Raw genomic sequence first — 13,680 nt, forward strand, 5'->3', positions numbered from 1 at the left:
TATAATTTTTCACCCTACGATACAAAATTGTTCTATGAAGGCCATGGTACATCATTATATCATGTATTATCAACCTAGGATTTGCCTATTTCGATTAATAATGACATTGAGTCAAATTTTGGTTGTTTCAAATGATAGACTTCGACATTTGTTATGATTTATCAGTTGATTCTTGATAGCATTACTAAAAAATAACCTATGTATACATAAGTGTCTTCCGTAATTCCGTTGCAATGCACACGTGAAGCCACACCTACACCTAGTTAAACATTATAGGTGTAGGTGTTGCTTCACGTGATGTATGTCGACATGATTGGATGTTTGCTCCACCCGCGTCACACCCACCCATTGTCATTCATAAATAAACCCCTCCACTAGAAATATACTGTCCTCATTGATACCCGGACTTTGTGAGTTAAATGTTATCCTCACTAACCATTTAACTTCAATTAAAGAAAAAATATTTTCACTTCGACATATTATGTTAATTCCTTGTGAGGATTTTCATTTTTATTATCAAGATTATTAAATGTGTGAATCTCACAGTAATTGAAGGGAAGCGTGACCTCATCCCACATAGCCAGGTCACCACTCTAAAGCAAAACTACAAGTATACATGGTTCCAGACCAATTTAACTTGACAAGTGTAACTAAGCCCAACACTAGATCATGCAGCAATCACAGCTTATTGAATTTGACGGATAAAATAAGCAAAAGAGAACTTATTCGCAGTCATCAGCTCATATCATTGTCACAGATCTTGACAAGATCCAAGACAGCCATCACCTCATGATTTTGTCAATACAAACTGATTAGAGTGCTTAGATCTTCTCGAGGGCCTGCACGAGATCGTTCTTAAGATCCTCGAAATCCTCCACACCAATGCTGAACCTGATCAGGTTGTCCTTGATCCCGTAGATGTCCCGCTGCTCCTTTGAATCCCTGTTTACAGGCCACAGAGCTCAAAATTTAGCACAACTATGCCATTTTCATTGAATGAGTCAAACATCAACTTCTTACCAGTAGGACATGATGGCAGGCTGATCAATTATGCTCTCACAGCCTCCAAAAGAAGGCGCATGATAGGGTATTTTAACAGAATCAATGAATTTCCTCGTAGCATCAAAGTCTCCAGCAACCTACACAAAATATATCATAAAAAATCATGTCATGTTCCCAACAATTTAGTGCAAGGTATATCTGATTCAAGAACTATATTTACCTCAAAACTAACAACACCGCCAAAGCCAGTCATTTGACTCTTGGCAATGTGATGTTCAGGGTGACTTGGCAAGCCAGGATAGTAGACACGAGCAATCTGGGAACAAGAGATAACATCATTAGCTAAAACAATTGAAACATGGAATGCCACTAATTAAGAAACATAGTTCACACCTTTGGATGCTCCTCTAAAAACTGGGCCATCCGAAGAGCAGTGTCGTTCTGACATTGCACACGGAGATGCAGTGTCTTCATACCTCGAAGGATAAGGTACGCAGCATTCTAATATCACAGCACAAAACAGTTATGAGCCACAGAACAGATTATTCATTGCTCCATATAGTATTAAGACAGATATTTAAGGTATGAGAAACTGAGAACATTGATTTGAAAAGGTAACAAAGCTCAGAAAACTATAGATTCGGAATCTACCCTAGCAAGCTTCTAAAGATAGAGACGCCTACTATTCAACTTGTGAACAGAGTATAACATGAGCCATTTCATTTTGAGACAAACATAATTTGGAAACATTTAGTGAAGTGGCAGCCTAGTCTGCAACATAAAACTCCGGATTAATTATTCGATATGCATTGCAGTGCACAGAACATATTATATTTCTTCCTCTCAGAAATCCAGTTCACCTCATTTTACGGTAGTTAAAATAGAACCAAATGCAGCTTGTAATACTCAGAGGGCAAATTATTTTTCTAACATAACATATAGAATTACAGAAAATTACACAAATTTCAACCTATCAAAAATAGAAGCTTGTAACTATGGGAACCTATTAATACATCCAACCTGTCCAAGGAAGAATAAATAAATGGAAACAAAAAATTTAACAATTTAAACTCACCGGGTTTAGAACACCACCAACTACATGGTGGTAAATACGAACTTTGGAAACTAACTCATCTCTGCCACTGACGCATCCTCCAATAACCTGGGAAATTGAAGTATCGAATACTCTTGTTAGTGCAAATACACAGCTTTAATGAGAAATGGATTTCAGTATACCAACTCACATCATTGTGTCCAGCAATGTACTTCGTTGCAGAATGAATAACTAGGTCAGCACCTAAAGTTAATGCCTTCTGATTGATAGGTGACGCGAAAGTACTGTCAATACAAAGCAACGCTCCCTTGCTATGGCACATATTTGATACATGTTCAATATCAATGCATCTGAGAAATGGATTTGTAGGAGTCTCCGTGAAGAAAAGAGATACCTGACATGACCATAAGATTAAGCTACATCTAATAATGTATGTCCTTTTTAGTTTTTATCACAATCAGGGACTATGGAAATGATAACACACTCACATTATTGTTGTCCAACGCATTTTGGAGAGCATCCATGTCAGCAGGCCTAATGACAGTCATCTAGACACAAACAGCACCACGTACTAAGTGAAGCATGATAAACATTGGTATATAGCAAAACTTACAAAGTGCTCTCACTGCATTTCAACTCTAGATATTGTGAGATTATATAATAAATCTTATTGCGAGGACTCCTAAAATCTATTACCATAAGCATTTCTACTTGAGTTAAATCCTTTTGCAGGTAGCCAGTCCAATTGATATTGTAGTACAAAGAATAAAGTTTGAAGACATACTGTATTAGCAACAGCTACTACAAAAGCAATTGTTCTACTATGCAGTAGTTATGCTACTCATATTGGCTCTGGCTCGTGCTGAAGTAACTGAACTTTGTAGTTGTAGATACTATTACTGGAGAAGTACAAAACAACTGAGTAATTTTAACTGGATAAGAACAAATTCACTGTAAAAGCACTACTGTAACACAGTGACAGGAAGACGGTTAATCTAGCAGATATCCCGTTCCAAAAACAAGTTGAGCTTAAAGGATAGCACAGTATTACCGAAATTCCCCTCTTAGGGAGCTCATTTTCCATGTAAATCCTTGTCTTGCGGTAGCAATCCGTGGTGGTCACAATGTGCCCACCAGCAGGGACAAGTGCGCTGAGCATAGCCACAGCTGCATACATCCCTGACGCCACAAACACGGTGGACTCTGCTTTCTCCAGTGCGCTGCACCATGAGAATATGCAACTGTTTAGCCTCCAACCAAATGCAACCTACAATGTGTCGACATTTCCACTACCGAACATCACCTCATCTTCTTCTCTAATGCCTCCGTGGTCGGGTTCCCATACCTCCCATACTCGAAGCTAGCATGCCTCCCCTCCTAAGGAGCAGATAAAATTTAATATTTCCGCGTCAGATCTGTCAAATTATACAAGAGCAAGAACGAATATTCATTTGGACAAGGGAATATGTCGAACCTTAAAGTCGATTAGCTCTTGCGAGTTGTTGAACCAGTAGGCCGACGTGTTCACTACCGGCGTGGTGATAGCATCCGTGGCTATCCTTCTTCCCAGCCTCTCCCCTGTTTCAGATAAAAAGGCAGCAAAGCCACAAAGGAATCATCAAAAGGGGGGAAAAGGCATAGATCATATATCTCAGCAAAGATGCGAGCTAGCAGGGTATGGTACCCGCGTGGACGGCGAGGCTGGCGTCGGAGCCGAGCAGGTTACGCTCGGCCAATACGACGGCGGACGGCTGCGCAACCTTAGCGTTAGGAATTGCGCTGACATCCGCCGCCGCGGAGGCGGCGGCGGCGGCCGATGCGGCCGCGGCGTGGGAGGAGGCCACACCGCGGGCGCGGCCGCCGCCGCCGCCTGATTGGGGGCGAGCAGCGAGGCAGTCGGACCACGCGGCGGCGACGATCTGCGCGACGCCGATGTTGCTGCAGTTGCGTCGTGCCTTGGTGCTGAGCTGGCGGACGAAGTTTGGCGGGAAGCGGAGGATGGTGGCAGAGGCCAGGGCGCCGCCGGACTCGGTGGAGAAGACCGCCTGCGGAGTGAGCGACACGGTGGCCATGGCGTAAGAGGAGCTAGGGTTTCGGCGTCGGCGCGGGAAGGGACGCTTCGCTCGTTCGGTCGCGGCGGCTTCGAGGAGGTGGAGGTGGCGGTCGCGTGGCCTTTCGAAATGCGGTGCGGCCTATTTGTAGTGGCAACCGGCAAGACCGTCACATGATCAGGCTGAATCACTGTCTCCCACAGCTACCGTTTTTTCATTCGTTGTCCTTTTGTTTAAAAATAAACTAGCGCTCAATAAATATTAAAATACGGAAGTATTATTTATTATATACACTTAGTTAATAATTAGCTGCTAAAATTAACTAAAAACATCTAAACAATTTAGCTAATAGTTTAACTATTTATTACTTTTAATAAATTAGCTAATAGATAGCTAGCTTTTCACTAGTAATTTTTAGCTAAATAATTATTACCTCTAGTGTATTCAAATACCTTCATACATGATTTATTGTGGATTTGACTTTAAGAGCGTTTATCGCTAGGTGCACCAAAGACGCTTTCTACTAATCTGCCTTATAATTGACTGCTTCACGTGTTCGTATGTGGCGAATTGAGTAAAAAAACATCTAGAGGCTAGTTTGGGAACTACGTTTTCCTAAGGGCTTGTTCGGTTAGCTCTCAATCCATGTGGATTGAGTGGGATTTGATGGGTTTGAATCCCAGACAAGTCAAACGTCTTCACAATTTTTTCCAATCCCATCCAATCCATGTGTATTGGGAATAACCGAACAAGCCCTAAGGGGTTTCTAGTTTCCCAAGGGAAAATGAACTAATTTCCCTTGGGAAAATGAAAACCCCGTGGGAAAATGGGATTTCCAAGCTAGCCATAAGTAGGGATCAAACCCATGAGCAATCGATTACAAAACATAACTCACCGCATGTAACCATTACGCCTCATATGCTACGTGTGTTCCCTCTCCTCATATGTCACTAGAAACTTCCTTGAGATTTATCAATGGTCTAGATTCAAGTCAACTGTCGAGATTTAGAAAAATAAACTCTATAAAAATTGTAAATCGTGTCCTTGGAGGTGTTGAAGGTGTTGTTCCCCAAACTTCACTAGATGTGGGGTGGGGGCCATATATGGTGTGCCCTTGAAGTTGTTATTATCTCTACCAGCTTACTCATACACATACCTAGTGGCGGATCCACGAGGGGGTTCGGTGGGCTCCAGCCCCCTGCGTCGGCAGCTTACAAGTAGGAGGGAGTAAGGGAGAGGAAGAAAGAAGCGGAGAAAGAGAGAGGAAGGGAGAAAGAAGGGAGAGGAAGGAATAAGAAGGTGAAGGAAAAAGAGGAAGAATACGAGAGAAAAAAGATAGTTAGCTTCTAGGCCCCCTTGCCATGGATCCTGGATCTGCCACTGCACATACCTATATTCAAACTAAACTATACAAACATTGTAAATGGTGCAAAATAGTGTTTTGGACGACCATATGGGTGTAATATACAACAGTTCACCCATATGGTCACCAAAAATATTATTTTGCACCATTTTGCATTGTACATTGCACTGTTTGAAGAGTGTAGTTTGAATATAGATATGGTATGAGTAAGTTGCTGGAGATAGTCAGGCTAAGCGCAATCTGGCTGAAGCGTCCATCGAAGAACGTGGAGCAGGTGGTGGGAGGTAAGGTTGTCCACAGCAGATCGTGTAAAATAGAGGATTTGCTCTATAGATTACACTGTTTGCATAGTGAACTTTGAAATAGAGGATGAGATAGGGATGGGATAGGATAGTTGCTGGAGACAGCCTAAGGCAAAGGGCATAGAAGAGGAATACAATTAGGGATGACCATGGCACTCGAAACCCGAACACCCGACAAGTTTTATCTGATATAAAGATGAGTATAGAATAATTTCTTTATCCGTGGGTACATTAATGGATAGGAAATATCTACCCATCTGGTAGACATGCATGGATATGGGTGAGTATTACCCATACCCATGTACTCGGGGTAAAATATACTTGCATCATACCACTATTACCACATAATAAAGCCATCTTAGATAAAAGAAAAATCTTCTCCGTCTATCATTTGTTTAACTATCAAGTTATGTATGCATATGGTTTGTTATATTTGAAGTTGAACTTATTTTTGTGTATTTATTTGATATTTTGAGTGATTGACATATTAGAATTTGAGACTTGTTCTATCGAGTATGGGTTACTAAGAGCACATAGAGGCGAGTGGATAGGGGATCCTACAAAATTAACACTAAAACATAAAATTTGATCTAGAAGTGAGAGTTAGTGCAAACTAAGCATGTACAAGTAGAGATAAGAAGTAAGTAAGTCTTCTTTACTTGATTGCTCTTTCAAGATATATAATATATTAATAGCAATATCACAAGTGAATATAAAGACTTAGAAAGATGAAAAAAAATCACAAGCAAATAAGCACACAAGACATGGTGATTTTTCTCGTGGTTCGCTCAAGCCTAAAATGCTTGCCTACTCCATGTTGTAGTATCCCAACGAACAAGGGTTGCACTCAACCCCTCTCAAGTGATCCAAATATTAAAATTGAGTGCATGATCTTTCTTATCAATATGAATCCTTTCACAAGGAATCTCCACAAATTGGACTCTCTTACAGTCATACACAAATCGGAGTTACAAGCTTGAGCACAAGAAAGGGAGAGAGTACACACACAAGAGCAAAACACAACTGAAAGGGAATTAGGCTTACACCTAGTTCCTAATTGATTTTGGTGGTTGAATTGCTCAGCACAAATAATTGGACTAACTAGTTTTGCTCTAGTGTATAAGTTATACAGGTGCTAAAAGTTCACACTTAGCCAATAAAAAGACCAAGAATTGGGTTCAACAAAGAGAGCAAGGGATAACCAAAGTGTGCCCTGGTCTGGCGCACCGGACTGTCCGGTGTGCCACCGGACAGTGTCCGGTGCACCAGTGGACTTCACGATGAACTCCTCACCTTCGGGAAAATCCAGAGGCGCTCCTCTATAATTCACCGGACTGTCCGGTGTACACCGGACAGTGTCCGGTGCCCCAGAGGAGAGCGACTCTGGAACTCGCCAGCTTCGGGAATCCGCTCCGCTATAATTCACCGGACGTGTCCGGTGCACACCGGACTATCCGGTGAGCCAGCGGAGCAACGGCTACTTCGCGCCAACGGTCACCTGCAGAAGCATTAAATGCGCGCCAGAGCGCGCAGAAGTCAGGCACGCACGAAGTGGCACACCAGACATTCTACAGTGCATGTCCGGTGTGCCACCGGACATCCAGGCGGGCCCAACAGTCAGAGCTCCAACGGTCGAAATCCAACGGCCTGGTGACGTGGCTGGCGCACCGGATAGTGTCCGGTGGCGCACCGGACTGTCCGGTGCGCCATGCGACAGCAGCCTTCACCAAACGGTTAGTTTGGTGGTTGGGGTTATAAATACCACCAACCACCCCACATTCAAGACATCCAAGTTTTCCAACTTCCAACCACTTACAAGAGCTAGGCATTCAACACAAGACACATCCAAGTGATCAAATCCTCTCCAAATTCCACAAAAGCTTTAGTGACTAGTGAGAGTGATTTGTCGTGTTCTTTTGAGCTCTTGCGCTTGGATTGCTTTCTTCTTTCTCATTCTTTCTTGAGATCAATACTCACGTGTAACCGAGGCAAGAGACACCAATTGTGTGGTGGTCCTTGCGGGGAAGTTTTGTTCCCGGTTGATTTGAGAAGAGAAAGCTCACTCGGTCAAAGGGACCGTTTGAGAGAGGGAAAGGGTTGAAAGAGACCCGGTCTTTGTGACCACCTCAACGGGGAGTAGGTTTGCGAGAACCGAACCTCGGTAAAACAAATCCGCGTGTCACACTTCTTATTTGCTTGCAATTTGTTGTTCACCCTCTCTCGCGGACTCGATTATATTTCTAACGCTAACCCGGCTTGTAGTTGTGATTAACTTTGTAAATTTCAGTTTCGCCCTATTCACCCCCCTCTAAGCGACTTTCAACAACAACACAACGCTAGAGAGAAGATCACAAGAGCGCAAACACAACTGCTGCAAGAAACAACTCAAAACAACGCTCAGATTTGACTAAATTCACTAAACAGCGTCGTGGCAGAGTGTCAGAGTTGTGTATGCTCTTGGAGTACTTGGGTGTTGAAGGAGGTCGCCATGGGGTGCTTTTATAGCCCCTAAAGGCCCCATAGTTGTTGCTCCTTCCTTGCAAAAACATGCCAAAATTCAGCTTCCTACGGGGCACCGGACCGGGTCCACGCGTCCTTAGTCCGGGATTCTGGATGGCGGATTCCTTAGATGACGGGCATCGGACCGATCCGGTGCACCTCTGGGCCGGGTGCCACATCAGCTAGTCGTTAGCTCACCCCGCGCGTGGCGAGGACTAGCCGTTGGAGGTGGTTCGGTGCGCCACTGGACCATGAATAGTGACGGTCCGGTGAATTTTATAATTAAACTCTTGAGGCCTCATTGTTCATCCGTATGGGTGGTCCGGTGTGCGAGGCCGCTAAAAGACTAAGTCCTAGGCCCCTGTGGACGTGGTCCGTTGCACCACCGGACCGGTCCGGTGAGGCCTAAAACAACATAGTTTTGGCTCTTTTGAGACAAACTTCTTTAAATCTCTTTGGCTACTCTTGAGAGCTTTCCTGTGACTTATACAAACATAATTGGCACATAATCCAGTTGAATAAGTGTGGGAAACTCACCTCTTTGCCATAGTTTTGCCAGGATTTGCGATATGGCTCAAACTAAGTCCACAATGCACTTTTTGCTACAAAAGAAGTTAGAGACCAAATGAAGTGCTACAAACATTGTAATAGGCATATGCAACTTATTCAAACACTCAAACCTCATGTTTATACCGTTTTACCCAAAGTTCTATTTTTAGCCTTCAGTTTAGCTCAGGCTAAGTCCAAAATGAATTTTTCTCACAGAATTGAGGTAGAGATAAAAAAGTGCTAGAAACGTAGTATTACACATATGCATCTTATTCAAACATTCAAACCTCATGTTTTTACTGTTTACCAAAAGTTGCACTTTCTAGCTTCTAGTTTAGCTCATTTGGACTTAGTTCCTTCAATTTGCCTTCAAGTGGACCTGTGCTCATACTCATATCATAATAGTTAGTTCATAGTGGTGTGGACACTTAATCACCAAAATTACCCATGCGGATACAAATATGCGTAAGATTGTATACCCATGATCGGATATGGGTAACTCGGCAAATAGATTTTTTTGATAGTACAAGTATGAAATGGTACTATCCAACGGTTATACACATGTTGCCATCCATAAATACAATGGACAAGAAGGGGAACGAGTGAAGGTGGGGTGGAGGGGACGAGTGATGTCGAAGGATATATAATCTAAAGACGTGTTTGATTCAACTTTCTGAACCAGAATTACTGCCAAAAATCTGGAATCTCAACAAAAGTACTACAATAGAATAGAATCATGAAAATCTACATATTTCTCTAGTTCAATTTAGAATCACCTCATACCCCATATTTTCTAGATTCATGTCATCCATGTTACCCACTTATCATACATTTATCTATAATTGAAAGTTGTTTCAAACAAACATAGTTTAGCATTCCCACAAACGTCAGCTCGCAACAACTTTCCTACAGCTCACAACTAGAATCAGACTTTCAGGAATATACAATTGAACCAAACAAACCCGACTTAAAGAAATAAATAGTTTGAAAATATTCTATAAAACCACAATTATCACTAAATCCAAGTTAAGTAATATAAAAGATGGTGTGGAAGTGTATGCTTGCTCTAGCTCTAGTTTAGTAAGCCTTCTGAATAGATCTATTAGCTAGGTCTTGAGTATATATGATACAAGCTAATTGCAACAAATACAAAATATAATGTACACAAATCTAGTTGAGCAAAAAATATACAACAAGTAGAAAGTATTTACAATGATAAGCTAGAAGTGTAAACCCTAGGGTGCAAAAAAATAACACAAGATATATCCCTAAAGTTTGGTTGATTGCCAAAACTATGTTCTTATTGTGACGAATCTAAGCTAGGTAGTTCACATATTAATTGATATCACATGTCAAGCCCATAATAAGAATGCCATAAGAAGGTTTCACTATAGTTTCTCTTCCCGAATCTCCCATGGTAAATGAGCACAAGAGCCCTCACAATGATGTTTGGAGCTAATCACAATCTCAAATAACCACTCAATGATCCCACGAACTCCGATCTATCTAAACAATAACAATCACCAAGAGTAACAAGAGTAGAACTAGTCCAATCCACTTAACGCGTGCCATGAGATGCAACAATTATATGTGATGCACTAGGAACTTTCTAATCTCATCCAAATGGTGAACTACAAGTTGCAAGTGAGTGAAGTGTGTTTAACTCAAAGAGGTGCTCTCAAGTGTAAGTAGTGAAGGGATACCAACCAAGACCGACCAAGGAGTCTATTTAATCTTAAGTTGGAATCTTATTGGTATCTTGGTGGGCTGAAATCACAGGCACTAAACATGTTTAGCACACTGACGGTTCCTGCAGCAAACACGTCCGATGCCTTCCTAATGGCTATAATCTCAACAATTGTAAACTAGTGGTTAACTATGTTAGGTATCTGGTGTACTCAACAGATAAATTGTCAAACAAGTCTCGTGCATATTGAGCTGAAGTATTCATTCTACATGCTCTCTAACTACTCTATCCGGTATGGTATCCAACACCGCATGAAGCAAGTTTGGAGCACTATAAAGCTAAAATGTGTGCTTGGCATTCTTTTTCTAAGTGCTCTATTCGGTAGGTCATCTGTGCTTCAGTAGACACGCCCGGTGCAAACTAGATACCACTGTGCTTGGCTAAAAACTATATAGTAAGTGTAAGCCAACTTCGTATCTAGTGACCATGTCTGCTGCATCACCGGATATGCTGGTGTCTTCTAAAAACTACATCAAGAGTAATTTTCTTCTCTTCACAAGTGTGCTAGCTCTAAAATATTTTGTCAAAATTATTAGAGCCCATTTAGTATATTTATTTTGAAACGGAGCAAGTATAACTTAGAAGGGTTTGTTTGAGTGTAAGGATTATGTAGGAGATTGGAGAAACTAAAATTCCCCTTATTCAAAATTGAATAGCAAGGGGGTTTTAGCTCCTCCAATCATCTTCGATATTCTTGCTCCTAAACAATCCTGAAGTAACTGACCGTCTACCTTGGGTTGATTGGTACATGTACGTGATGTCTCTTGGGTTGGTTCATTTTCATTGTGACCATAGTGCAAATATTTTTTAGCAGAAAACATTGTTAGCTGGATGCACAATCATACACGAGCCGCCTTCGCTTAATCGTTTGGTCTTTAAAAAAACCCAACAATGAGTGGTGCAAGAAAGGGACCTCCAGCGAACTGTTTTTTTTTTAATGTGGCGAGTGGCGACATGAATGAACCACGACCACCGCAACCTCGACGCTGACTGTAGATGGCGACAATGACCTTATCAACGACAACAACTAGTGCTAAACGCGGGTGCTCGCACCGTCCTTGCGCAGGAAGGATGGTGACACGGACACTCGACCTGACGAGTTACTGGTGGCTCTGGTTAATCATTATTGTTTTTTTGCGGACCTGGAGACGTCATGGTGTAATATTCATATTGTCCTGTGGCAAAAATTGAACTATTCTTTTGATTCAAGCATCCCTTTCTCAACTCTTTAACTTAAAGTATTAATCTTATAATATTTAATATACCAAGAAATCACATCAGATCATAATATATCAATACCCTCTAATATATATATCAATATTCCCCTTCAACAATTTCTTATATAGAGAGAACGGCTTACTAATTCGTTAAGAATTAATCGAATTAAACCCTCGATAGTTCCTAGAACTATTCCGGTTTTTAAGACCGGAGCTATCAACCACTCATCCATTTCTCCATAGCTCAATCTCTATTTTATTTCTACAAATATAATATAGCTGTATGAAATGATCTACTAACTCATCTTATTTTGAAAGCTAGTGCGGGATAGAAGGGTTGTTTCGAAAAAATTATTATGACTTACATCAAGTGGTTGGTTCCCACCTCGTTTATTTCGGCTTTTCGCAGCTTCTGGCCACATTATTATCACTCACGCATCTCTAGTTCTCTCTCTCTTGATTTTTCTGGAATGCTTGGTTGCTAGCGGCATGGGGTGTCATGGAACAACTTATATAAACCTGGTAGTCTGTCGAGTATCACGAAGGACCTCGAATAAACCATATTACAACAAAGACCGTACTTAATTAAACACTCGTTAGTTACCCCATATATTACTACGACTTCTATATATAATATATGTAGATCTTTGTAAAAAGAGATAGTTATTCAAACACGATTCAAACCCATAGATTTTCAGATCGTGCCAAAGAGAGATAACAAGGTACTAGGATAGCACACGCACCGACAATCGGTGTGCCTTCGGATCGAACCAAATCAATGCCAAGTTGCAGAGTTAGGCGTGTGGCAGTGCCATCCCTGACAGCGCAACAGATTCGATGGTGCGCCTCACGCAGATCTAAACGCACGGTGACACGCTCCTGGGGTCGAATCGCATGGATTCGTTTGCGCCTTGTGTACCTAGGATTTCGCAATAGAGACATCGGGCGACGATGCGGCGAGAAGAGAGACGGAGATGACGGGCAACGAGGTTTACGGTGTAGGGTGAGACAAGATGAAGTTTTTTCTCTCGCTTTTTGTCGGTGTTTCGAGACCGGGGGGTCCCTGGGCCGACGAGTGAAATGTCGCCGCGTGCCCCAGCCCAGATGGGTCGGCGCGAGGCCGAGCGTGAAGGGGGGAAGAGAGGTGGCCGGAGACAGGCGTGAGAGAGGTGGAAATCCCGCGGCCTTCGTGTTCGTCCCGCGCCCAGGTCGGATGCGCTTGCAGTAGGGGGTTACAAGCGTCCACGCGAGAGAGGGAGCGAGCGGCCTCACGCGAGCGTCTGTCTCGTCCTCGTCCCCGCGCGGCCAACCCTCTGTAAGAGGGCCCTGGTCCTTCCTTTTATAGGCGTAAGGAGAGGATCCAGGTGTACAATGGGGGGTGTAGCAGAGTGCTACGTGTCTAGCGAAGGAGAGCTAGCGCCCTAAGTACATGCCGTCGTGGCAGCCGGAGAGATTTTGGCACCCGGTTCGTGTGGTGTCGTGGCCGTCGGAGGTGCGCTGGAGCCTGGCGGAAGGACAGCTGTCGGGGCCGTCGAGTCCTTGCTGACGTCCTCTTGCTTCCGTAAGGGGGCGGAGAGTTGCCGTCGTCAGGGAGCGTGCGGGGCGCCATCATTGCCTATCTGGCGGAGCGAGCCAGATGGGACGCCGGTCTTGTTCCCCGTAGCCTGAGCCAGCTTGGGGTAGGGTAATGATGGCGCCTCCTGTCGACGTGGTCGGTCCGCGCCCTAGGCTGGGTGATGTGGAGGCACCTCCGAGGTCGGGGTCGAGTCTGTCTTCCGTGGCCGTGGTCGAGTCCGAGCCCCTGGGTCGGGCGAGGCGGAGACCGTCGGCTGAGGCCAGGGCTGAGTCCGAGCCCTGGGGTCGGGCGAAGCGGAGTTCGTCGTCTTCTGGGGCTGA

At 43.3% G+C, this 13,680-nt stretch overlaps 1 protein-coding gene across 2 annotated transcripts; it reads right to left on the reverse strand.

The window, feature by feature from the left end:
* Window positions 1-482: 482 nt before the first annotated feature.
* On the reverse strand, window positions 483-4,257 carry LOC541650 (cystathionine gamma-synthase 1). Of its 2 annotated transcripts, NM_001111405.2 has the most exons (11): window positions 3,741-4,213; window positions 3,531-3,634; window positions 3,360-3,433; window positions 3,108-3,276; window positions 2,545-2,604; window positions 2,247-2,450; window positions 2,078-2,164; window positions 1,396-1,503; window positions 1,223-1,318; window positions 1,021-1,139; window positions 568-942 (listed from the first exon to the last, which is right to left on the reverse strand). In NM_001111405.2, exons 1-11 carry the CDS (start codon window positions 4,126-4,128, stop codon window positions 822-824), a joined length of 1,530 nt encoding a protein of 509 aa, NP_001104875.2. In that variant the 5' UTR covers window positions 4,129-4,213; the 3' UTR covers window positions 568-821. The 2 variants fall into 2 exon arrangements, with proteins under 2 accessions (XP_020395818.1, NP_001104875.2); XM_020540229.3 differs by lacking the exons at window positions 2,247-2,450; window positions 2,545-2,604 and having other exon boundaries at window positions 483-942; window positions 3,741-4,257.
* Window positions 4,258-13,680: the final 9,423 nt, after the last annotated feature.

Source organism: Zea mays, chromosome 1 (genome assembly GCF_902167145.1).
Source record: "Zea mays cultivar B73 chromosome 1, Zm-B73-REFERENCE-NAM-5.0, whole genome shotgun sequence".
NCBI lineage: Eukaryota > Viridiplantae > Streptophyta > Magnoliopsida > Poales > Poaceae > Zea > Zea mays.